Source organism: Maniola jurtina, chromosome 26 (assembly GCF_905333055.1).
Source record: "Maniola jurtina chromosome 26, ilManJurt1.1, whole genome shotgun sequence".
NCBI lineage: Eukaryota > Metazoa > Arthropoda > Insecta > Lepidoptera > Nymphalidae > Maniola > Maniola jurtina.
The window spans coordinates 1,385,510-1,411,814 of NC_060054.1; the positions used below are offsets into that span (position 1 = coordinate 1,385,510).

Below are 26,305 nucleotides of genomic sequence, written 5' to 3' on the forward strand. Positions count from 1 at the left end.
GAATATGTCTGCAAAATTTCATGGACTTTGGTTGCTTAATATTCAAATGAAATTGGAACTACGATTGTATGAAACGAGTGACGGAGAGAGCCCTGTTAATATAGTCAGTCCAGTGTTGGCGGGCGCACCACACCACGCTTGCCCAAGTCCTCAAGTCATATGTATAATATTTGCAATGAAAAATGTCAATTGAAAAATATTGAAGCTGCAGCTCACCTCCCCTTGCGCCTTGAGCTCCTCCCTCGCCTTAGCGTGCTTGGTAGCCAACCTCTGTTGTTCCGCCCGGTACCGGCGCTTCTCGTTCTCCTGGAACTGGATACAAAAGACAACTATTCATTTCTAACCGACTTCAAAAAGGAGGAGGTTATCAATTAGTCATTTTTTTATGTCTGTTCCCCGATTACTCAGACCAATTTGGAAAATTTTCTTTTCTTTGAAAGACTTTAGACACTGATTCCGAGTGGCCTACTTACGCAACGTTCGTTGATCTCTAGCGTCAGTCAGATGTTCTATTTGCAATATATTGTGAACGTTTAAAAAATACAGAAATTTTAATTTACTTTTTTCGCGTTTTTTTTTTTGTGATACCTTATCAGTTATCATCAGTACTATCGCCTGACTCCGTTTTTGCTAGCGTTCTGGTTACACGCCGTATACACATGCCTCACCTTCTTGAGCCTCTCGCGGTCGTCCTCGGCGGAGGCGGGCGCGGCGCATAATTATAATGACGCGGCATTGACTCCGTGTGGCCTACGTACGCAACGTCCGTTGATAACGTTAGTCAGATGTTTTATTTTTGCTAGCGTTCTGGTTACACACTGTATACAAATGGCCAGTGGCGTGCACAAGATCTATAGCCAGGTTAGGCATAAGTTAGGTAGTGGCCTATTTACTAGCGGTCATGATGAATAATGATCATTGAAATATTTGAATCCGGGTAAGCAGTGCTTTTATGCCTCTATGGCTCACCTTCTTGAGCCTCTCGCGGTCGTCCTCGGCGGAGGCGGGCGCGGCGCCGATACGCAGCGACTCGCGGAACATCATCTCGCGCGCTTTCTGCTCGGCGCGGATTCGTTTCGGCAGCGAGCGTTTTTCTAACGCTTGGCACTTGGCTAATTCCTCCTCTTTTCGACTGTTTTTCCTGTAAACAAAAATAATGTTCACAAACTACTCTGCTGAGCTTCCAACATGAGTTAAACGCACACGCCACCCACATCGTTCATTAAAATCGATAGAAAAGTCGATTGAAAGATATGACAACAAATAATAGATTGCTACGGTCATAAATCATAAATAACTAGATGATGCCCGCGACTTTGTCCGCGTGGGTTTAGATTTACTAAAAATCCGTAGGAACTCTTTTGACTTTCCGGGATAAAAGTTGTCTGTATTCTGTATCCCATCACATGTATAATGTGTATTCTGTGGTGTATTCCTAGGATGCAAGTTACCTTTATACCAAATTACAATATACCTTTATACCAATTTATTTTCCGGGATAAAAGTAACCTATCCCCTTTCCCGGGATGTAAACTAACATTGTACTAAATTTCATCAAAATCAGTTAAACTGTTGGGCCGTGAAACGCTAGCAGACAAACAGACAGCCAGACACACATTCGCATTTATATTAGTATATGGATGGATAGTATGGAAGTATGGATGTCTGCGTATTGTCTGCCGGTCCGCCATATTGAAATAGTAATGACGTCACTAACCGTTTGATCTGCTCCAACTCCTTGTCATGCCGGACGAGCATCTGGTGTCTTCTCAGCAGGAACTCGTCTTTCAACTGACGCTTTGCGAGCTGGTGCCTCTCGTGGATCTGCTTCTCTTCCAATTCCCACAGCGCAGCCTCTCTGGTACGCATTATCTGTGGAAAAAACATATGAAAACACTAGCTGATGCCCGCAACTTCGTCGACGTCTTTTTTGGGTTCCGTACCTCAAAAGAAAAAACGGAACCCTCATAGGATCTTTTTGCTGTCGGTCTGTCTATCTGTTTGTCCGTCGTGTCTGTCAAGAAAACCTATATAAACCCTTTGACACAGAATGATGAAATTTGGCAGGTAGGTAGGTTTTATAGCACAAGTAAAGGAATAAATCCGAAAACAGTGAATTTGTGGTTACAACATTAAAAAATTAAAACGTGTTTAAATTTTCAAAGTAAGATAACTGCCTCCTAATTGGAGGTCGGGGGTTCGATCCCGGGCACGCACCTATAACTTTTCAGTTATGTGCGTTTTTAAGCAATTAAATATCACTTGCTTTAACGGTGAAGGAAAACATCGTGAGGAAACCTGCATGCCTGAGAGTTCTCCATGTTCTCAAAGGTGTGTGAAGTCTGCCAATCCGCATTGGGCCAGCGTGGCAGACTATGGCCTAAACCCTTCTCATTCTGAGAGGAGACCCGTACTCAGTAGTGGGGCGGAAATGGGTTGATTATAATAGTTTTTGATTTATCATGAAAATGTCGGAAAAAATACCCGAGTATGGAACCCTCAGTACTCAATAGACAAAAGTACACTACACAGTCCAATAAATTTTTCTGGTTCCAACTACTTAATTCGGATCCTACAGGGTTAACTGCCTGTCAAGTTATGAGAATTCAGGAACTGTTGATGGTCAATTGATATCGTAGGTACCAAGCAACGACAACATGATTACACTGAAAGTCACAACTGCTCAATGCTGATGCAGGGTACTACACTCCTAAACCATAAAGATTCAGGAACTGTTTCTGGTGAATTATTCTTCTTTAGTTATTCACCCACCTGATGCCTCTGCTGTAGATACTGGCGGTCAGCAAGCGCCTGCCGCTCTCGATGCTTGTCGTGCACGCGACGCAGTATCGCGTCCCCCGCGTCCGCGAGCGACGCGACGAAGGCGCGCTCGCGACTCGCGTGCTCCGCGTCCAGTCGCGTCCGCCGCTGTCTGTACGTCTCTTTCCGACGCTCTTTGGCCACTAGTTCCACCTCCTGCAGTAAAAGGTTCTATTAATAACCAAAAATATTATAAAAGCCTCTTAGAGCCTCAATAGTTCAACGGTTGAGGAGCGGACTGAATTCCGAAAGGTCGGCGGTTCGAACCCCATTCGTTGAGCTATTTTTGTACCTACTCCTAACACAGCTTTGCGCTTACTTGGAGGGGAAAGGGGAATATTAGTCATGATTAGCATGGCTAATAATTTAAAAAAAAACAGACATGTAATCCTCACTGCATAGGCACACAGGGTGCCTATTCGGGCGTTTCCTATTTTTGTTAGTCATGCCCGTCATGTTAGATTAGTTATGACGTCATACATAATATTAACTTTTTTTTTTCTCTCGTCTGGCTTTACAAAGATTAGCCAATATCAAGTTTGTAGTTATTTGTAACAAGTTAGATAAACTATACAAGTATGGACCTCGTCTGTGCCGGCGATCGCCGACATACGCACGGCACCCCCTTAGAGCGCTATCCAGTCAATTTTAACAAAAAAAAAACACTCCAAAAAGGCAGAGCACGCCCGCCAGCTAACACCGACACAGACAAAGTCAATGTTAGCTTGTTTGACCGCATCTCAATGTCCGCCATGTTGGATTAGTTATGACGTCATACATAATATTAGCTTGTTTGAGCGCATCTCAATGTCCGCCATGTTGGATTAGCGCTGACGTCACAGCACTCGCCTGTTTGAGCAGCCGCAGCTCCTGCTTGAGCGTGTCCCGGAAGTGCCGCAGGTCCCGCTCGTGTTCGGTGCGCAGTCGCTTGGCGTGCTGCCTCAGTTCCGTCTCCAGCTGTTGCTCGGCTCGCTCGGCGGCCGCTCGCTGCGCTCGAGCGAGCGTGTCGAGGTCGGCCTCGTGCGCTCGCGCGAGCGACGCTAGTTCCGCTTCGAACCTACGAAAATGTTCTTATTGCTTTATTTAGAAGACAAGTTTTCTGCATATTTGTTAGGCTCGCATATATGATTTTTAATTCAGAATTTTTGACCCATAAATACCCTAACTAAATCTGGATCAGTCTTAAATCTAGTACATCTGACATTAATAATCCATACTAATGTTATAAATGAGAAAGTGTGTCTGTCTATTTATTACGTTTTCACGGCGCAACCGCTGAACCAATTTTAATTAAAGATACAGACTTGGGATACATCCCGGGGAAGGACATAATCATAATATATTGGTAACACGAGCGAAGCAAGCGTAGATTTTTTATACTGACCTCTTGTCCTGTTGCTCCCTGAGCTGGTGCTCCTTAGCATTGAGGTCCTGGAACTGCTTCTGCTCCTGCTTCTGCAGCATCTTGATCTCGCGCAACTCCTGTTTGCGAAGCGCGTGGTCGTCCCACGTCCTACCGCTCTCTTCGTCGCCCCAGATAACCTATAATTTAAAAAAAAAATTCAACATCTTGGACCAAGTTGGACAAATAGTTACCAATTTTATTCAACTTTGAAACTTATAAAATAACTTATACCCGCGACTTTATCAACGTGGACTATGCAAATTTCAAACCCCTAATTTACCTCCTTACTGCTTGAATTTTCAAAAACCCTTTCCTAGCAAATGTCAATGTTAGTAGCTATATCTGCATGCCAAATTTTGTTGTTTCATGGTTTAGTGGCTTTTGGTCGCACCACCACGGCACAATTTAGTTCGCCAATGTCGGTAGATTGAAGAAAACACGAAGGAGGTTGCTCGGTTCTGAACTACTGTACTATCGAATTTTCCCAGTACGCGGTACAATAGTTAGGTTATTTTTTAGCCCGATCCGTACAATAGTTTGAGCTGTGTGTTGATAGATCAGTCAGTCAGTCAGTTTTTCCTTTTATATATTTAGAAGCTTCCTTACTTTGGAAGTGGTGGTGGTGACAATGACTCCATCGATCTCGAACTTTCTCGTGCGTTTTCTCGTCTTCTTCTTGAGATTAGCCATGTGGATATCTTCTTTGGATCTGAAACAACCAAACGCTATGAGAACTATAATTTAAGTTGCGTCAGTTGGAATTAATTCCATGGAATTTGGATATCGGACTTATTTATTGACTTGGATTTTTTGTCAATTTTCAAGATCAGATAAAATTAGTTGAGAAGGTCAGGGTCAAAGTGTTATGAGCACTTTTGAATGATGCGTTTTTTTCTACTTGACTCAAAATGTTCAATTAAATAGGTTTCTAAATAGATTTAGTTATTTACACTGTGAAAATACACATTAAAAGGGGAGTGACATATGCTACTTTTTATCCCGGAAAATCGAAGAGTTCCCACGGATTTTTTAAGAACCTAAATCTACGCGGACGAAGTCGCGGACATCAGCAAGTAAAATCGTAAACAATACAAAGAAATAACACTTCGAAAATATAACACAAACCTCTGCATTCTATTAGGCTGTCCGTCTTGAGGTTTCCTTCTTAGCACCACCTCTTCCGTGTCTATCGTTTGATTCTCCGAGTTCACCCTGAAAATAAAAACGTTGAATGAAATCCGGCTCAAAGGACCAAAACCTATGTCAACACTTAGTTTGCACAAATTTTAAGCCACGTTCCCAACAAAGGGTGCGTTCAATACAAGAACGCTGCGAGCGGCGTAAATATTTGAGTTTTTTCCGCTATTTTAATTTTTATGGTTCTTTACCTTAAAAGAAACAAGATAAAGTTGAAAACTAAAACCCGTTTCATTTAACCCGTAAATCTTTCATTTGGCACCCCGCTCGATACAATAGCAAAAAAAAAAACACGTAACATCTGTTAAGTCAATTTTTTTTGTATAAAATGTAGCCTATGTCATCCGGGTCTTTACGACGAATCGATTGACACCTCATTCATCAAAATCGGCCCAATAGTTTAGGCGCTACGGTGGAACACACAGAATCTGTATATAAACATACACATACATAGACTGCTAAAATCATATCCCTTCCTTTTGGCTTTGCCACAGTCGGGTAAAGAATAAACCTTTATAGGATCACTTCGCTGTCTGTGTGTCGTGTTTGTCAAGAAACCTACAGGGTACTTTCTGTTGACATAGAATTATGAAGACAGGTAGGCAGGTCTTATATCACACGTCAAGTGAAAAATCAAATTAAAACAAAAACAAAATTAAAATGCTCCACTGGCTGTCTTGAAATGAAGACATTTTAACGCCAAAGTAATCAACATTGTAAATGGCATTAGACGTTAACCGTTAGTGTGGCCACTCAGTTCTACGCGTTGTTTACCGCCGGAAATTATTGCGTTGTTTAAGGCGTTGTTGGGCATTGACCTTAATGTAGCCGCAGCATACGAATGTCGGTGTCATTACCTGGCAGCACCGTTGAGCAAATGGTGGGAGTCGTGTGACGCACTGGTGGCGGTGGTGGCCAGCGAGTCCGCGTCGCCGCGACGCGACCTTTCCGACGCCACCGACCCGCTATCCGATTGTGATCTGCCACTGCAACAATATATCTTTTATTAGAATAGAATACATACAGCTGATAGTACCTACTGATGGTTACTAATAATTAAAAACCATTAAAAAAACTACGAAAAAAATAATTAAAATCCTGATTTTTCAAAAGTTTACAATATATTGCAAATAAAACATCTGACTGACGCTAGAGGTCAACGAACATTTCGTAAACAGGTCAGGCGAAGTCAATGCCGCGTCGTACGTGCATTCGACTTCTGAGCCTTAAGTTTTAGGAGTAAGAGTTGAATATCACCTGGACTGAACCAACAACAGCTCCATTTTAAAAACTTGGCGTAAAAAAAAGGAAAAGCCGACTGATCTATCAGCGCACAACTCAAACTACTGGACGGATCGGGCTGAATTTCGGCATGCAGATAGCTATTATGATGTACACATGCGAAATTTCAACCCCTAAGGTGTGAAATAGGGGTTTAAATTTTGTGTAGTCCACGCGGATGAAGTCACGGAGATAGTTTGTTATAGAAGATATTCTTACAAATGAAATTTTTGAAAGAATAAATTTTAGTTACCTCTCAAAACTGTCTGGACTGAGTCTCGACGGCCTTTGGTTGTGAGGCGTTCGCGGCGTGGGAGCGGAGGAGTCCAGTACAATATATTGCAAATAAAACATCTGACTGACGCTAGAGATAACGAACATTCCGTAAATAGGTCACATAGGTAAACAATTTTTAGTTACCTCTCAAAACTATCTGGACTGAGTCTCGACGGCCTTTGGTTGTGAGGCGTTCGCGGCGTGGGAGCGGAGGAGTCCCGCACTTGGACCTCCTCGCCGACCGTCACCACTGATACATGAGACGTATCCTGTTAGCAAAGAAGAAAGCAGTGAGAATCACACTAATCACACTATCACATTATAAAGGCGATAGTTTGTGTGTATGTGTGTGTGTGTATGTTTGTTACTCCTTCACGCAAAAACTACTGGACGGATTTGGCTGAAATTTGGAATGGCGATATATAATATCCTAGATTAGCACATAGGCTACTTTTATCCCGGAAAATCAAAGAGTTCCCACGGGATTTCGAAAAACCTAAATCCACGCGGGCGAAGTCGCGGGCATCGGCTAGTTTTCTATAGATAATTCGTTCTGAATTTTATTCACACAAACTCTGATGCTTTTGGAATGCGTGCTACCGTGATTTTATGAACTGTGTTTGTAGATAATAATAATAAATGTTAAAAAAAAAATTAAATGTCAAATAGAAATCTCACCAGATTGAGATGGTTGTGTTGGCTGTCGTCGAAGACTCCGGAATCGCCGGCCCCATGACTAAGTATTAACACTTCACTGCTGTCTAGCCTTCTGCCTCGACTCTTTTCTGCAACAAACGAACAAAATGTATTTGGCCTGGGGGCTTCTTTGGGGCTATGAAGTGAAGTAGGGAACCCAAAGGACTCCCTTCTTCGACCGTCTCCGATCCACTGTGATAGAAACCAATTTTTACCAGACTGCGGCAAAGCCAAAATGAAGGGTTATGATTTTAGCAGTCTATGTATGTTTGTATCCAGATTCTGTGTGTTCCACCGTAGTCCCAAAACTTCTACCAACCCAAACCAACATATTGCGGTAAGTCCAGTGGCATGCACAGAGTTTGAAGCCAGGGGAAGCATTAAGGTATGAACTTATTTTCTGGCAGGTCTATACATATTATGATAAAATTGTAGAAAAGTGGTGTCTGTACAATGGAAATATATAAAAAAAAGTAGCAGGGGTTGTTATTATATCGATGCCGAACCCGAAATTGTAATTAATTTTTTTTGTCTGTTTGTCTGTGTGTTTGTGCACGCTAATATCAGAAACGGCTAATTCGATTTAGATACGGTTTTCACTAATATATTGTAGTAAGCTTCACTTAACATTTAGTGTTTATTTCATGTCAATCGGTTGATAAATAAAAAAGTTATGTCAATTTTAAGAATCACGGCGAACATTTTTAACGTACAGAGTACGTACTACACGCCTCGCGCCTGAGCGTCCGTGGCTATATAAAGCGCGCTGATTCCACACGAACGAAGTCGCGGGCACAGCTAGTGGATAATAAGTGTTGATTTAGGACAACTAGGGTAGGCAGTACTTTTATACCTCTATGAGCTGCACGCCACTGGTGGTGACGGCTATTATCATATTTGAGGTGGCAAATATCCAATACCTGCGTAGCAAGTGGTGCAATCCAGTGAGTCCAACGAAGATGGCGCGAAGGCGTCGTCATCTGAGGAAGAACTGGCTCTGACCACCACCACTTCGTCCATCGGTGGAGTGGTGGATATTGTCACCGCATTATGTGGTAGCTGAAAAAATGGAATAATTAACAATTAGTTCCACGAAGAAAGACAAAAATCTTTGACCAGTGTGTTGCCAGTTATGTCAGTTGGATCCAAGACATGGTGGTTGTTATGGATCTCATAAAAAAGCACTCAGTGGGCGATGGAGAGAGATAGCTCACTCCATCGCCCACTGAGTGACTCTGAGCTTGGAGTAGATAGAACAGAACTTACTAGTATTCCAAGTTCAAACAGTTGGCAATCCCTATAAGAAAGCTATGTATGTCCAACAGTGGACCTTTAGCGATGAAACTTACCGGTGCTGCAGTGTTCAACACTGGTGGATGCGTGGTGGTGACAGTAACAAGGCCGATGGGCGCCGCGGCTAAGGAGTTAGGCTCAGCGCTCACCGCCACTACTGTGACCGCTTGCTGAGCTAACAGCGACACTGCACCACAATCTCGAGATGGAGGCGGCTGTGGACAATACAATCTGTTTATTTTTCAGGTTTATTTACTAAACAGAACGCGACGTAAATCATTCGGTCTCATTTACACAGTATAGTGTGTGAGTGAGATGGAATGATTAGCATCGCTTACGTTTCGATTTAATTCTTTATTGGCACGCGTTATAATAGTTTTGATCATTATTTTTCTTATAAAACTCAAAATACTGTAACTCACCGTGACAGACCGTATCTCCACCGCATTGGGTGTCTCTTTCTCAATCTCCTGCTCCTCAATACAGCCAAATCGGGAGTACTCATCGCTGCGTCTCAGTCGCACACTACTCCTGTCCGTGTCATCTACAGAGCGAGACCGCGACTCTATCTTACTCACTTCCGCACTCACACGCTTCGTAGCAACCTCCGTTAAAATAGATTAAGACCTTACTTATCTAACTGCGAATGACGTCACAAAATGACGAAACGAACCGAAAAGAGCGCCTTTAATCATTCGATCTCACCTACACAGTATTAATATCTATAGTGTGTGAATGAGATGGAATGATTAGCATCGCTTCAATTTAATTTAGTCATTGGTACGCGTCATAATAGTTTGATTACGATTCTACTTATTCAACCTAAAATACTGTAACTCACCGTGACAGACCGTATCTCCACCGCATTGGGCGTCTCTTTCTCAATCTCCTGCTCCTCAATAGAGCCAGAGCGGGAGTACTCATCGCTGCGTCTCAGTCGCACACTACTCCTGTCCGTGTCATCTACAGAGCGAGACCGCGACTCTATCTTACTCACTTCCGCACTCACACGCTTCGTATCAATCTCCGTGGAACTCGATCTCGACCGCTCCTTCTTATCACCCCTTATCAAATCGTTGATCGCACGAATTTCAGCTTTGACATCAGATTTGTTAATTTCAACACTAGATCTGCTCATTTCATTGAATTTCATTATATTTATATCAGTGCTTCTTCTTTTAAAATCGTTTCTATTCTCGAGTCTGACATCGTCTGCACTCTTTCGAACATCCACTTTGGATTTGTTATCGTGTTTCTCAGGTGATTTGGGCGAGTCTGTACTCGTTTTGACGTTTATATCAAGACTAGTTTTGTTAACATCTATGTTTGACTTGCTGACGTCCATTTTTTTGACATCCGGACTTTTATTGACATCTACATTAATATCATTGATTTCTATGCTAGATCTTTTGAAGCCTTCTATTTTTTTGATGTCTGAGCTTATTTTGTCGACATGTGAACTAATTTTGTCGACTTTGTGACTCGTTTTGTCGACATTTGGACTAACTTTTTCGACTGTTGGACTGCTTTTGTCGACTATTGGACTCGTTTTGTCGACATTTGGACTTATTTTATCGACTGTTGGACTACTTTTGTCGACTTTTGGACTTATTTTGTCAACCTTTGGACTTGCTTTGTCGGCTTTAGGACTCGTTTTGTCAACTTTTGGACTGGATTTCTCAGATTTTGGACTAGTTTTATCGACTTCTCTGACACTCTGTTCAAGGTCCATGAGGCCATTGAGTCTGTCTTCAGAAGGTTCTGGGGTAGCTATTCTATTATCAGGCTTTGGTTTCACTTCTACATCCTTGAGTTGTGTCTTGTCTGTTGTTTTGTCAGATTTTTCTTCCACCACCTTTTCTGCTTCTCGGCATACCTGAAGAACATAGAAAAAAATTAAAAACTCTCCTACTACAAGGTATTTCATAAAACTTACCTACTAAATTATCGCCACTAAAGAATACTGTTAATCGCTATTCCGCTTTGACTAACACAATGACAAATTCGGTCGGACGTGGGCGCCGTGGGCGTATGAGTGATGGGCGCGTGCGTGGTGGGCGTTGCATTGGTGGCAGCGGTACAATGGGGGATAGCGCGGCCCTTTATCTTACTTTAGTACCTTTTCAAGTAGCTTTGTGATTATGTTTGGTGACTCACCTGCTCCACGATGTGTCCTGCGATGGCGGACGGCGGCGTGGACGGCGTGGGCGCTTGTGACATGGGCGTGGGCACAGTGGGTGTGGTAGGCGTGATGGGCGCAGGCGGCGGCGGTGCGGGTTGCTTGCGTGTGGGACGCGCAGCTTGCGCATGCGGGCCCGGGGAGGGGGGCGAGGGGGGAGGCGCGGCCGTGACGGCTGGGGGAGGGGGCGCGGGACCTTTCTCCTTCTTTGGTGCCTGCGGGAAGAGTACAGCATCTATAATATCCTAACGAACTGATTTTATACCCTCGTGATTGGGTATAAAATCAGTTAAACCCCTTATTATTACCCCTAGAAAACCGTGAACCCCTATAATGAGACATTGAACCAAATCGCATCCTATGATAAACGCTGGTTGTCTTGAGCGTGAATATAACAAACCCCTACTTTTTAATTGACACTGCCAAATTGCTCATGGACAGTCGTATAAAGGTGTTCTTTGCGTGAAAACAACGAACCTATACGTTGTAATCGTGACCCCTAGATTGAATCGCACAGCCAAATTACTCACGGCGGGTCTTATACATGCTGGCATATTTTATATGTGAAAACGACGGACCCTTACTTAATAACCATAACCCCTAGTTTGTTATGTATACCAAAATTACTCACTGAGGATCATTAAATGTTGGCGTGTTTTATACGTGAAAACATCGGACCCCTACTCAATAATCGTAACCCCAAGTTTGTAATGTACAGCAAAATCACTCACTGAGGATCATTAAATGGACATCGGACCCCTATTTAATAATTTTAACCCCTAGATTGCAGCAAAATTACTTAGAGGATTCTGTAAATGCTGGCGTGTTTTACACGTGCAAACAGCGGACCCCTACTTTTTAAAAGTGACCCCTAGATGTGTAACTAGTGCTCTATTTTAGTCCTCTAGCACCTGTTTCAGCCTCACTCACCGGCGGTCTCCTGTCAGCGGCCGGCGCGTCGTCGGGCAGCGCGCGCTTGGTAGGGGTTTGCGGGGTGTGCGCGGCGTGGGGCGCGGGGGAGGCGGCGCACGGCGACGGGGGCGCCGCGCGCGCCGCCACCGGGACTGGCGTCGCGCCCGCACTCGGTTCCGCCTCTGACACTGGAAGGTGGTAGTATGTTAAATAAAAAAATATAACACCCCCGACAAGTGAAGGTTACAGTAACTAGAAAAAAGCTGATAACTTTCAAACGGCTGAACCGATTTTCTTGGATTATAGCTAAGAACACTCTCGATCAAGCCACCTTTCAAACAAAAAAAACTAAATTAAAATCGGTTCATTAGTTTAGATGCTACGGTGCCACAGACAGATACACAGACAAGCACGTCAAACATATAACCCCCCTGTTTTTGGGTCGGGGGTTAAAAACACGTTTCCTTCTTGTTAACAAGATGAAGAAACAGCACCAAAACCTGACTACTACCCGCGAACTTCATTTTTCTGTCACTCGGTATATTTCAACATTGTATTATATTTATATTTATGAATGAACTCGCAATTTTCTTCCACTCAATACAATATCAAAAAAAAAATATTTGAAGACCCTTACTTTTCTTGATGTAACTAACATCCGTTAGGGCAATTTTTTGTATAAAATATAGCCTATGTCACCGGGACGGACCTTTACAACGAATCAATTAACACATCATTCAATAAAATCGGCCCAGTAGTTTAAGCGCTACGGTTGAACACAGAGAATCTGGATACATACATACATAGACCTAAGCAGTCTATGTATGTACAAGTATGTAATGTATGTATAACCTTTCCATATGGCTTTGCCGGTAGTCGGGTAATACAACCAAGGTAAAGAAAATACTCACTCTTGATGTCCGGCGTGTCGCCCGACCTCACGGACGTGGAGTCATCTTCCATGTCCACATGCATCTGAGAGCTGCGGTGTTCCTGCGCACACGGACAGACAGACAAGCCGTTACAACCAACAAGTATACATATACAAACAGCTGTTGCTTGTTCCTTAAAAATATAAACAACAAAGATATAGAAAACAAGATACAGAGTCTTAAAATAACGTTACATAAAGCTACAAAATAAATAAAAATTATAGAGAGTACAATATAAGTTATAATAACTTGTGCAACCCACTGAGCGTTTTCTTGGTGGTCACAGTTTGATAAGTTTAACCATAAGGTTAATCGCACTTGGGGTACGAATTTGTATCGTACGTAAACGTATGAATATTGGTCGTACGAATTGAGTGCGCATACTGAATGCGTTTTGCCGTCAATTGCAATTTACAGAGTCCCAATGATATCTGTTTAGTGAAGTCCTCTTTGGTGATGATTCTCTTTTTGGATTCCATTTTGATTCCACTTAATAAATCCTTAAAAGAATAAAGAATAAAGAAGCTCGAGATTGTTCGTGCGTCGAGAATGCTCGTACGAGATAAATTCTGACGAAAACGCACCCAAAGTGCGGTCGACCTAACATAACTTTAACCGCTTGTCATACAACTAGACCTATGTCGCTTATTGGCAGATTAGACCCTGTTCACACATTTTCACCGTCCGTTTTTTATAGAATAAATCTTATTGGATACATATTGGGGCACACATTGAGTGAAGAACAATTCGCACGTCTTTTGCTGTTTGTACGATAAAAAACTGTACAGTTTAAACCGCGTGAACGGTTCTATACTCCGTGTATGCGCCACTATGTATTCAGAAAGATTTATCCAGCAGAAATCGTGCGGTGTTCATGACGAATAAACGAGGTCTAACTTTAACCATCTGTCATGCAACTGGTAACTTATTGGCAGATTTAAATTGTTTACAAACCGTTAAGTAAACAAACTAAGGTACAAAATATAGATGATCCCGGCTATACTCATATAGTAAATCAACGTAAGCCCAACTATAGTATACGACAGATCGAGATGGCAATCGGAGTGGGGACGCCCCGCACACGCGCACAGCCCCTGCACTTACCCAGTGCGGGATAGCGCGGCTGTGCGGGGCGTCCCCCCGCCTCATAGCCCGATTGCCATGTTGTCCTGTCGCGTACTATAGTTTCGAACCCATCCGAGGTCCTTTTTGAAAGGTTAGCTCGCAACGCGGCGGCATCATCTATATTTCTAATGGAAATCAATCACAATAGTTAAATGCCCGTATTCACAATCATTACTATGGGGTCTCATAGTGCGCTCAAACGCAGTGTATTTTTCACCAATCAGATTCAAATTCAAATCCATACTAATATTATAAATGCGAAAGTGTGTCTGTCTGTCTATCTGTCTGTCTGTCTGTCTGCTACGTTTTCACGGCCCAACCGCTGAACCGATTTTAATGAAATTTGGTACAGACTTGGGATACATCCCGGGGAAGGACATAGGCTACTTTTTATCCTGGAAAATCAAAGAGTTCCTACGGGATCTAAAAAAATCAAAATCCACGCGGACGAAGTCGCGGGCTTATCTAGTTCAAAATATTTTTATTCAATTAGACTTTTACAAGTTCTTTTGAATCGTCAAAAAAATCTACCAAGTACGAAAGTATGTCTGTCTGTCTGTTAGCTTTAACGGCTCAAACGTTTAACCGATTTTGACGATATTCGGAACAGAGATCGATTGTCCTGGATGATTGATGATTTTTTGTCAAGTTGAAAACTTTTTTTGGAGACCCCCCACTTTTTTGATGTTTCATCATCAGCCTGTGGACGTCCACTGTTGGACATAGGCCTTCCCTATAGAGCGCCACCACACCCGGTCCTCAGCCTTCCTCATCCAGCCACTTCCCGCCAGCCGCTTTATATCGTCGGTCCATCGTGCTGGAGGGCGTCCCACACTACGTTTGCTTAAACGCGGTCTCCACTCAAGGACTTTCCTTTTTTGATGTAACATCCTTTAAAATAGCTTATGTCACCCGGACCTTTACCTTGAAACCTCATTCATCAAAATCAGCCCAGTAGTTTAGGCGCTAAGGTGGAACACACATAATCTGGATACAAACATACATACTTAGACTGCTACCACATAAAAGCATCTACCACGTATGACGATGACTGTATCACGTCAATTTACAACGATCTGATTGGTGGACCCTACACTATGCGTTCGAGCGCACTGTGAGTCCTCATAGTAATGATTGTGAATACGGGCGTAAGTGCTAAAGAACTAAGGTACCTTCGACGAGGGCGGAGGCTCTCGCGGCTGGGCGACCGATTCGCATGCAATGTAGATCACACACAAAACGTAACATTAACGTATTGTTACGATTACGACAACTCAATTATTGTGAATGGAAAGCAAACAAAATACAACTGTGTTATTAAGGTGCCACGGTGCAAGGTGCGAAATTCAAATTTAATTTGGTTTTTCGCAATTTGTGAACTAATTCGACAAAGTAGGATTATAGCATTTTAATTAAGCCAATGGCAATATCATCTTCACAGGTTTATATAAAAATCTTTACTTGAAAGGGTCCAGTTTAAGAAATTAGTTATTGTATCGACTAATTTGTGAGTAACTCATGTCAAACTCATTATTTTGACTAATTTCTTACTTAGTCACTTTGTTGTCTGTATGTCTGTCGTGTCTGTTATTACAACCTAGTATACTTTGAATCTTAGGAATCATGGAATTTTGGTTTTAGTTAGGGTGAAGTACGCAGTACATGGACTTGTCAGTGTAGCGGTAGATACTAACCAACTCTCTGGTACTGCTCCTTGTTGCGAAGGCGACTTCGACGCGCGCGCGACTTCCGTTAGTAAGCGTGGACAAGCGACACACGTGGCGGTGTTAGTTAGTTAGTTAGTTAGTTATTACATATGATACTTGCATATTTACAATATTCTATACTTATATGTATTTATTAATTATACAAGGTGTAAGTAGAATGCGAGCAAAAACTAAAGCGAACATCTATGGAGAGCACTTTGATTTAGACTTAAGACAATGTTAAAACAGGACAGCGTTATACCGCTGGTATAAATCTGTCTCGTTTTAACTGAAATTAAGTAAAAGTGCTCTCTATAGATTCCGACCTAAAACAAGTGATAGTACTGATGCTTACTGACCTAATACACCACAAAAAAACGCGATTGAAAAAACCCTATATTTTTTAAAAGATCGCAATGTATTGGAAATAAAACATCTGACTGGCGATAGAGGTCAACGATCGTTGCGTGGATAAGTGCCGCGAGGGGTTTAGCACGCTATACATTGCGGGCTAGAAAAATTAACTACTACAATATCAATAAAATCACAAGTACAACGCAAAAGATTGGTATTGGATTGTGTTCAAGTAGTATAATAATAGCGTTAAGTTTTTGCTAGCGTTCTAATTACGATAAAAGTGTAGCCAACATAGCCAACTATAAATGAACCATTGGGCATACAAATACAATATTATTTATCTGTATAATTTATAAATACATTTTTGGTGTTACAAAATACTCATATAATAATGCTCACGTGTACATACTATAGTATGCTTTTTAATTCGTTTGCAAAACTACCCTCTTTACCAGAAACTGAAGAAATGTTCGATTCGCTTAGAGTACTCAGCAACTGATTGAAATCGCCGTCTCCTAGACTAGTCAAGGCTATACACTACTGTATACAGCTCTTAGTCTAGTCAGCTCCTAGAGTACTCATACAGCAATAACATACCTCTGAATCATCATCCAGTAATTCTTCTTCCACCACTTCAGCTCGGTACTCCAACAGAAGATCCCGTAAGGGTTTGGAGTCAAGGTCACCGGAAACAAACTCATGTTTAAGGAGGTCGGTCGCTGTGGGCCTTTTTTCTGGGTCCTGGGGATAGAACAAAATATTTTTCAGTTTGAACTTGTAAGAAAAACACGTCAAGTGCGAGCCAGGGTCCCATACGACGGGTTCCGCCCCATTGTACAAGATATAACAGTTTTATGTGCAACACAAAGTTGCACATAAAACTGTACACAAGTTAATTACGGTCAGCACATAAAACTGCACAACAAGTTAATTACGGTCAGCACTGGCCAAAAATTGTTCCGTATTGAATTTTTCTGTTAAGAAATTTTCAGTAATAGCTCAGAATTAGGAAGTCGATAGTGCTTCACCCCCGTGCCTCAGAGAGCACGTTAAGCCGTCGGTCCCGCGCCTAATCTCTCTCCGTTCGTGTCGGATTCCCGTCCCATCGGGCTATGAGAGTAACCGTGATTGTGCACACACTTGTGCACTATAATATCTCCCGCGCAGTTGGCTAAACTCTACGAAGATTGGTCACCGAAATGCGGTTGAGAGGACATTAATATAAAACTTGGCTCACCTTGACCAGCGCCTTGGCCACGAAATCGTTGAACGCTTTGCTCCACCTCGAGGGTTGCTCCAAGCTTGGCGGGTCGCTTTTCTGGATCTTGAGCAACACTCTCATTGGAGTCATCTCGTGGTTTGGAGGTTCAATTTGCGCGAACTCTATTAACGTTATACCTAGGGACCAGATGTCGACCTGGAAGCAACAGAATGAAGCTTTATTCATTTGTATCAATTCATTTGGTCTAAAAAGAATTCTATTCATTTGATCTAAGATTTTATTCATTTGGTCTAAAAAGAAACAAAATTAACATAAAACTTTTTAGCTAGACGACTAAACGACTAGACTAGTTAACTAGACGATATTCACGACTTCGTTTGCGTAAAATCATCATCGTCATTTGATCAACACATCGGCGGCCCATTACTGGGCTCGGGTCTATTCTCACAATCAGAAGGGTTTAAAAAAAAAAATCCTTTACTTCGACCATAAAATTGATCATAATTGTTAGTAATAACACACCTTAAAACTAATATAAGTGATCTTATAACTATCTATTTACTTAATTCTAATACTATATCTAAGATACTTACTATATTTAAGGAAATAGTCTTTAACTTTGGCAGACTTCACACACCTTTGAGAACATTATGGATAACTCAGTCATACAAGTTTCCTCCCGATGTTTTCCTTCACGGTTAAAGCGAGTGATATTCAATTGCTTAGAATGCACATAGCTCCGAAAGTTACAGGTGCTTACCCTGGATCAAACCCCGACCTCCCGAATAGAAGACCTTAACCACTAAGGCTACCGCCGCTAAGTACAATATTCATACAATTTATTTTAAATATAAATTCATTTTAAATCACACTAATATTATAAAGGCGAAAGTTTGTATGTGTGTATGTGTGTGTGTGTGTGTGTGTGTGTGTGTGTGTGTGTGTGTGTGTGTGTGAGTATGTTTGTTACTCCTTCACGCAAAAACTACTGGACGGATTTGGCTGAAATTTGGAATGAAGATAGATAATATCCTGGATTAGCACATAGGCTACTTTTTATCCCGGAAAATCAAAGAGTTCCCACGGGATTTCGAAAAACCTTAATCCACGCGGGCGAAGTCGCGGGCATCATCTAGTATAATATGTATCTTTCATACTGCATTGAACTAGAAAAATCGTTAGTATATTATCCTCTTTGTAACTCTTTGTGGTATTTGTACGGAATTTGCATGCAGTGTTTACTTTTAAATGATTTAACATAGTTGAGCATGATAGAAAAACCAATGTATTTACTATAGTTATTAAGTTTATGTTAAATCGCTAGTAAACCTTTAAATAAATAAAAAAAAGTAAAAAAAAAATGATTTCTTCTACACAGGTCTCCTTACCTTGAAATCATAAGGGTTATCTCGGAAGGTCTCGCAAAGCACCACCTCCGGCGCCATCCAGTATGGCGTCCCGATAAACGTGTCGTGCTTCTGGAGAGTCGACTTGTTCTTGGCTGACACGCCGAAGTCAGCTGCAACCAAATACTCCGAGTTATTTCTCCGAAAATTTTCGTTTGGACTTTAATATGACCTTGATGAGGTAAGTAGGGAGAAAGAAAGGATTTAATAGATTAATTCATCAGACAATTCAATATGAGCCTTTTAACACTTTGACACCAAAAACATTTTTAAAATTTAACTGAAACTTTAACTTTTTAAATTAAAAAAAAAAAAAAAATTAACTGATCATACCTGGCTGTCAAATCCAAGCATTTTCTCCTACGCTAACCCTCCCATATCTCCCTCCCCACCTCTATATCCTAAAAGCCCTTTCTTTTTCTCCATAGCCTAAACCTTGAATATATGAAGGAATACATGTCAACAGGCTGACTAGACACCGTAACAGGCTTGCGACTCCTACGCTCCGCCTCAGGAAGGTCCAAAAGTCATTTGTGGGAATGGGTATAATCTTTTATAACAAAATTCCTCAGCCCATTTTGGACTTACCTTTACACGGGTTAAAAAAATCCATTAAAAATATGCTCCTGAGAAAAGCATATTATACTATCGAAGATTATGTAAATGATAAAAAAGCGTGGATTTGACCTGCAATTCGCTCCAGCAATGCGCAGGACTTCAATTGCTTTTATACATGGCATAATATTGTATATCAAATCTTTGAAAAGAGCAACCGCCGAGTTTCTTGCTGGTTCTTCTCGGTAGGAAAGGCATTCCGAACCAGTGGTAGATGCTTTTGACGATTCAAAAGAACTTGTAAAAGTCTAATTGAATAAAAATATTTTGAATTTGAATTTGAATAAAGTTTTCGTCCACTGTTTTTCATTTAAAAACAATGACAGCTTGAAAGTTAATTAGTAAGTAGTAGTTAATTTGAAAAAATCTCAACTTTTCCTTCCAGTCATGGAGGCTGATGGTCTATGCATGCTAGAAAGAATTGTTGGAAGACCAACTCTGAATATCATCCACTGACCAAGCTTGACGCCAATGTTTTAAGATTGCCAGAATTTTGGAAAAATTTCTACCGACCATTTTCGGCTCTTAAATACAAGCTACTTCTTTTATCACCATCTCCAAACCATATACAGAAGCAAGCAGTGACACAGCTTGACTCGCGCCATGATGATGCAAGTGCAACCTGGTGGTCTCCTCATACCAATGGGAACAGCCAGCTGATCGTCTTCAGGTTCCTCCTTCTGGAACCACCTCCAAAGCCTAACAACCCTGAATATTTTCACTGACCAAGCTTGACGCCAATGTTTTAAGATTGCCAGAATTTTGGAAAAATTTCTACCGACCATTTTCGGCTCCTAAATACAAGCTACTTCTTCTATCACCAACTTCAAACCATATACAGAAGCAAGCAGTGACACAGCTTGACTCGCGCCATGATGATGCAAGTGCAACCTGGTGGTCTCCTCATACCAATGGGAACAGCCAGCTGATCGTCTTCAGGTTCCTCCTTCTGCAACCACCTCCAAAGCCAAGCAACCACGAATATTATCCACTGACCAAGCTTGACGCCGCCCAGCATGACCTCCAAAGCCAAGTAACCCTGAATATTATCCACTGACCAAGCTTGACGCCGCCCAGCATGACCTCCAAAGCCAAGTAACCCTGAATATTATCCACTGACCAAGCTTGACGCCGCCCAGCATGACCTCCAAAGCCAAGTAACCCTGAATATTATCCACTGACCAAGCCTGACGCCGCCCAGCATGACCTCCAAAGCCAAGTAACCCTGAATATTATCCACTGACCAAGCTTGACGCCGCCCAGCATGACCTCCAAAGCCAAGTAACCCTGAATATTATCCACTGACCAAGCTTGACGCCGCCCAGCATGGTAGCCAGCACGTTGCCGGCCTTCAGGTCGCGGTGTATGACGCGGCGAGAGTGCAGGAACTCCAGCCCGCGACACATCTCCCTGCACACGTATGCGATCTGCGACTCGTTCAGCCCCTTCTCCAGCTCCGACATAACGGAGTCCAGCGCGCCACCATCGCAGTACTCTAGGAGCATCTGGGAACAAAATTATTTCATTTACAAAATAACAGCAGAGCAGAGAGGAGCAGAAAATAGGCCTGTTGTCAAGACAGGGAGGAATAAGGCTGAGAGCTATACAGCACAATTTGACTTTGCTCAGACATAAGATTGAGTTAAAACGAGACAGATTTATGTGAGAGATATCTCTGTCTCGTTTTAACTCTGTCTTAAGTCTAAGCAAAGTCTATAGATCACACCTTGGGTGCCTTTCCACCAGAGATGTGCTATGCAGCATGCTGCGAAGATGTGAAATCTACGCTACGAAAATATGTGACCATATCCACCAATACCAAGCTATGTAGGTACTCTACTCTGCACATAGCTACACCACTCGCGACGGCCCATAGCAGGCATCCATAGCACGCATCCTTCCATATAAAAAACATATCTTAGTTGAATCTGCTTCCACCAGTGCAAAGCTATGTGCACCAATGAATATGATTGGTGGATAACAAACGCATCCATAGCAACGTAGCATAGCACATCTCTGGTGGTAAAGCAGCCTAAGGATATCCATTCAAAAAATTCTGTGAGATATATGGATGTATGTGACTATTGGTTATTTGAAAGAATCAGTATGATGTGGATGATGTATCGTGGTTCCACTCACCCACAGCTTGTTGTCTATGAAGTAGGCCGCTTGTAAGTAGGTAGTATAAAGTAGGTATGTCAGGAAGAAATGAGTATTTCATGAAGTTCTGTGGCATATATGTCAAAGTCAAAGTCAAAATCATTTATTCAAAGTAGGTACAATTGTACTCCTTTTGATAGTCGAAATTGTTAAACTTGTACGATATAGTGGTGATAATTAATTACGTTACTTAAAACTAAAGCTACGAGGGTTCCAAACGCGCCCAAGTCTGAGAAGAGCCTACAAATGGATATGGATGTGACTATTGGTTATTTGAAAGAATCAGTATGATGTGGATGATGTATCGTGGTTCCACTCACCCACAGCTTGTTGTCTATGAAGTAGGCCGCTTGTAAGTAGGTAGTATAAAGTAGGTATGTCAGGAAGAAATGAGTATTTCATGAAGTTCTGTGGCATATATGTCAAAGTCAAACTCAAAATCATTTATTCAAAGTAGGTACAATTGTACTCCTTTTGATAGTCGAAATTGTTAAACTTGTACGATATAGTGGTGATAATTAATTACGTTACTTAAAACTAAAGCTACGAGGGTTCCAAACGCGCCCAAGTCTGAGAAGAGCCTACAAATGGATATGGATGTGACTATTGGTTATTTGAAAGAATCAGTATGATGTGGATGATGTATCGTGGTTCCACTCACCCACAGCTTGTTGTCTATGAAGTAGGCCGCTTGTAAGTAGGTAGTGTAAAGTAGGTATGTCAGGAAGAAATGAGTATTTCATGAAGTTCTGTGGCATATATGTCAAAGTCAAAGTCAAAATCATTTATTCAAAGTAGGTACAATTGTACTCCTTTTGATAGTCGAAATTGTTAAACTTGTACGATATAGTGGTGATAATTACGTACTTAAAACTAAAGCTACGAGGGTTCCAAACGCGCCCAAGTCTGAGAAGAGCCTACAAATGGATATGGATGTGACTATTGGTTATTTGAAAGAATCAGTATGATGTTGATGGTGTATCGTGGTTCCACTCACCCACAGCTTGTTGTCTATGAAGTAGGCCTCGTGTAACTCGACGACGTTGGGATGGCGGCACTCGGAGAGGATGTCGATCTCCACGGTGAAGTCAGCGAGGTCGTCCTCGTTGTCCAGAACGCACATCTTGGCCGCGGCGAGCTGCCCGGTTACCTTGTGCTGCGCTTTGTATACCTGCGAATTTAAGGAAATAGGTATCCTTACAGTAGCCTCTCGATATTATAAGCTGAAACTATGTCAGTTTGTGTAAATAAATGGAAATTATATAAATAGTATCAATTTATTATATCACACTAATTCACACTTCACACTAATATTATAAAGGTGAAAGTTTGTATGTGTGTGTGTGTGTGTGTGTGTTTGTGTGTATGTTTGTTACTCCTTCACGCAAAAACTACTGGACGGATTGGGCTGAAATTTAGAATGGAGATAGATTATACCCTGGATTAGCACATAGGCTACTTTTTATCCCGGAAAATCAAAGAGTTCCCACGGGAATTTCAAAAAACCTAGATCCACGCGAACCAAGTCGCGGGTATCAGCTAGTAACAAATAAATGAGAGTAATTATTAGTGTGTTGAGTGAAGTGATATAATAAATTTGTGCGATTATACTGATTTGCTCTTTTTATTTAAACCCACTGTTTCATCATATTTACAACAACATAATTTTTGTAAGACAAAATATTCTTAGTTACAAGAAGATTGGCGATTTGCACAACAGGCTAACTAAACACCGTAACAGGCTTGCGACTTCTACGTTCCGCCTCAGGAAGGTCCAAAAGTCATTTGTGGGAATGGGTATAATCTTTTATAACAAAATTCCTCAATCAATTTTGGACTTTCCATTACACAAGTTCAAAAAATCTATTAAAACTATGCTCCTGAGAAAAACACATTATACAATCGAAGATTATGTAAATGATAAAAGAGCGTGGATTTGACCTGCAGCTCGCTCCAGCAATGCGCGGGACTTCAATTACTTTTATACATGGCATAATATTGTATATCAAATCTTTAAAAAGAGCAACCGCCGAGTTTCTTGCTGGTTCTTCTCGGTAGGAAAGGCATTCCGAACCAGCGGTAGATGCTTTTGACGATTCAAAAGTACTTGTAAAAATCGAATTGAATAAAAATATTTTGAATTTGAAAAGTTACTTTGCCAAAAGCGCCATCGCCAAGCTCGCCGATCATGTCCCAGTTGTCGGCGGGGTCGCAGTTGTCGCGGATGTTGCTGAACACCTTCTTCTTCTTGGCGTCATTGCCGCCGCCGAGGTGCAGCACCTGTACAACAATGAAGTTATTATAGATGCTTGGTATACTTTGCAATTGTGTAGTGGAATCTACATCTTCTGAGGATGCTCCAGGTCAGGTTGAAATCTATAGAGCTTTACAGCTCTTGACTTTACTAAATACTTAAGTTTCAGTTAATAACTCGTTCACACAGGCTGCGTAAGCGTTGCGTAAGCGTAGACGTAGCACGTACCATTGCGTTGTAACATATGGAAACATGGCACACGCTTTTACGCAAGGTAAAGCCTGGACGTATGCGTAACCCGATGTGTTAGGGGTTAACGCGCGTCACTACACACGTGTCATGTGTACGCAATTGGTGTGAATTGGCCGTAAAACGAGACAGATTTATGCCAGCGGTATAACGCTGTCTCGTTTTAACTGTGTCTTAAGTTTGAGCAGAGTCAAAGGGCGCTCTAGAGCAGTGGGAGTGCGCGTGGTACACATCACATACTGCAAGTAGTATTGTACCATGCAGATTTGTCTGTTTTGGTAGATTATGGCGAATTAAGCTTTTGGATCCTTGTAGAATTTTGGCATGTTGAAGACAAGTCAAATATTGGATGGAGACTTTTCATAAATTTGTAGCGTAATTTAAAAGACTTGAGGGAAACATTGTGTTTATATCTGGCTGTAGACTTTATAATTTATATACAATGGGTTTAATCGAATTGTGGACTTTTAAAGAGGTCCACATGGTTTTATATCTGGAGAGATTTTTTTGAAAATCAGCATGGATTTGTCTAGATTTACAAAAAATGACTAAATAAGTTTGTACACTTTTAAGAGTGTATCGTACAAGATCGTACAAGATTGTAGACTTTAGAGGATCTGCCTTTTTAAGAGTCAGCAGGGTTTTATGTTTGTATGTGGATGTTGAAACTTTTTAGGGATTGTAGAAATTGACAACATTTTAGGAAGAGTTACAGTGTATCTGCATACAACAGAGAAATGGAGTCGACATACCTTTTTGAGATTATTAAAAAAAGACATGACTGGTGTTGTGCGCGCGTCGCCTCCGACGCGCGGGCGTCTCAACCGTCTTTATTCATCCTGTGGGCCCTCCGCTGCTATTTCTGGAAACAGAACAAAAATACACATCAAAATTACAAATAAATCAAAATTATTTGAGTACTAGATGATGCCCGCGACTTCGTCCGTGTGGATTTAGGTTTTTTTTTAATTTCGTGGGAACTCTTTGATTTTTCGGCATAAAAAGTAGACTACGTAAATTCCCGGAATGCACGCTAACTCTGTACCAAAAATCCATACTATACCTACACTATACTATACTAATATTATAAATGCGAAAGTGTGTCTGTCTGTCTGCTAGTTCTTCACAGCCCAACAGCTATGAAACTTGGTACAGCGTTAGCTTACATCCAGGGGACATATGCTACTATTTATCCCGGAAAATCAAAGAGTTCCCACGGGATTCTTAAAGGCCTATCCGTTTAACTGATCTATATTTTTGGTACAAAGGTAGCTGGCATCCCGGAAATTGACACAGGCAACTTTTTCGCGGAACATCAAAGAGTTCCTACAGGATTTTGAAAAACATAATCCAAGCGGACAAATTCGCGGGTATGATCTAGTTTGAGTATAAGTTTTAATGAAATGTCTAAGAAAGCTAAGGAATGGGCGCTGGAAAAGAAGCAAAGTGCAGTCCGTTACAAGTTAGCCCTTGATTGCGACCTCACCTGGTGATAAGTGATGATGCAGTCTAAGATGGAAGCGGGCTAACTTGGACGAGGTATTGCATTTTTAACCCCCGACCCAAAAAGAGGGGTGTTATAAGTTTGACGTGTGTCTGTGTGTCTGTGTATCTGTGTATCTGTGTATCTGTCTGTGGCATCGTAGCGCCTAAACGAATGAACCGATTTTAATTTAGTTTTTTTGTTTGAAAGGTGGCTTGATCGAGAGTGTTCTTAGCTATAATCTAAAAAAATTGGTTCAGCCGTTTAAGAGTTATCAGCTCTTTTCTAGTTTTCTTGTAGAAAAGAAGGTTAGATAACCGTTAGGTTCATAATATTATGTCAATAAACAAATGTCAAGCTGTCCAGATGGACGTTGCCTAAATACATAATTATTTATTTGAAAATGATGTTTTGGAAAACTCAAATACTTTGGATCGTCGGGGGTGTTATAAATTTTTAATTTACACTTGTTCTATTAAACTCGTCACTCAGTTTCTATACGGCATCGTAACGAAACGCTAAATCGCTTGGCAGCACGAGTTTGGCAGTAGGGTTGGTAACAACTACTAACTAGCCGTAGCCACCAAATTCTCAAATAGAGCCTCGATAGCTCAACGGTTGGGGAGCGGACTGTGGTTCAAGCCCCACCCGTTGCACTATTGTCGTACCCACTCCTGGCACAAGCTTTACGCTTAATTGGAGGGGAAAGGAGAGTATTAGTCATGATTAGTATGACT

At 41.6% G+C, this 26,305-nt stretch overlaps 1 protein-coding gene and 1 long non-coding RNA gene across 6 annotated transcripts in view; one reads left to right on the forward strand and one right to left on the reverse strand.

Moving 5' to 3' along the window:
* The window catches only part of LOC123878757 (serine/threonine-protein kinase 10), a 52,287-nt gene that overhangs the window by 14,592 nt on the left and 11,390 nt on the right, over positions 1 to 26,305 (reverse strand). For 3 of the 5 annotated variants that reach the window (XR_006798873.1, XM_045926059.1, XM_045926057.1), the window contains exons 2-25: positions 24,838 to 24,947; positions 23,737 to 23,862; positions 22,580 to 22,753; positions 20,729 to 20,927; positions 18,790 to 18,920; positions 17,417 to 17,596; positions 16,777 to 16,920; positions 12,971 to 13,052; positions 12,078 to 12,247; positions 11,126 to 11,362; positions 9,810 to 10,844; positions 9,025 to 9,183; positions 8,596 to 8,734; positions 7,658 to 7,764; positions 7,124 to 7,248; positions 6,280 to 6,408; positions 5,351 to 5,437; positions 4,832 to 4,934; positions 4,205 to 4,362; positions 3,670 to 3,877; positions 2,773 to 2,976; positions 1,718 to 1,872; positions 970 to 1,141; positions 217 to 312 (exon numbers count right to left, since the gene is read on the reverse strand). Coding sequence is in view for 4 of the 5 variants with exons in the window: in XM_045926059.1 (XP_045782015.1) it covers positions 217 to 312; positions 970 to 1,141; positions 1,718 to 1,872; positions 2,773 to 2,976; positions 3,670 to 3,877; positions 4,205 to 4,362; positions 4,832 to 4,934; positions 5,351 to 5,437; positions 6,280 to 6,408; positions 7,124 to 7,248; positions 7,658 to 7,764; positions 8,596 to 8,734; positions 9,025 to 9,183; positions 9,810 to 10,844; positions 11,126 to 11,362; positions 12,078 to 12,247; positions 12,971 to 13,052; positions 16,777 to 16,920; positions 17,417 to 17,596; positions 18,790 to 18,920; positions 20,729 to 20,927; positions 22,580 to 22,753; positions 23,737 to 23,862; positions 24,838 to 24,864 (4,347 nt within the window). In the remaining variant the exon portion in view is untranslated. Of the gene's footprint in view, positions 1 to 216; positions 313 to 969; positions 1,142 to 1,717; positions 1,873 to 2,772; positions 2,977 to 3,669; positions 3,878 to 4,204; positions 4,363 to 4,831; positions 4,935 to 5,350; positions 5,438 to 6,279; positions 6,409 to 7,123; positions 7,249 to 7,657; positions 7,765 to 8,595; positions 8,735 to 9,024; positions 9,184 to 9,809; positions 10,845 to 11,125; positions 11,363 to 12,077; positions 12,248 to 12,970; positions 13,053 to 15,288; positions 15,316 to 15,810; positions 15,863 to 16,776; positions 16,921 to 17,416; positions 17,597 to 18,789; positions 18,921 to 20,728; positions 20,928 to 22,579; positions 22,754 to 23,736; positions 23,863 to 24,837; positions 24,948 to 26,305 lie in introns of those variants that run through there. The other 2 variants (XM_045926058.1, XM_045926060.1) reach the window with 2 other exon arrangements.
* On the forward strand, positions 149 to 19,437 carry LOC123878768. Its single transcript, XR_006798874.1, has 3 exons — positions 149 to 161; positions 505 to 506; positions 19,326 to 19,437. It is a non-coding gene; the product is annotated as an uncharacterized LOC123878768 (long non-coding RNA).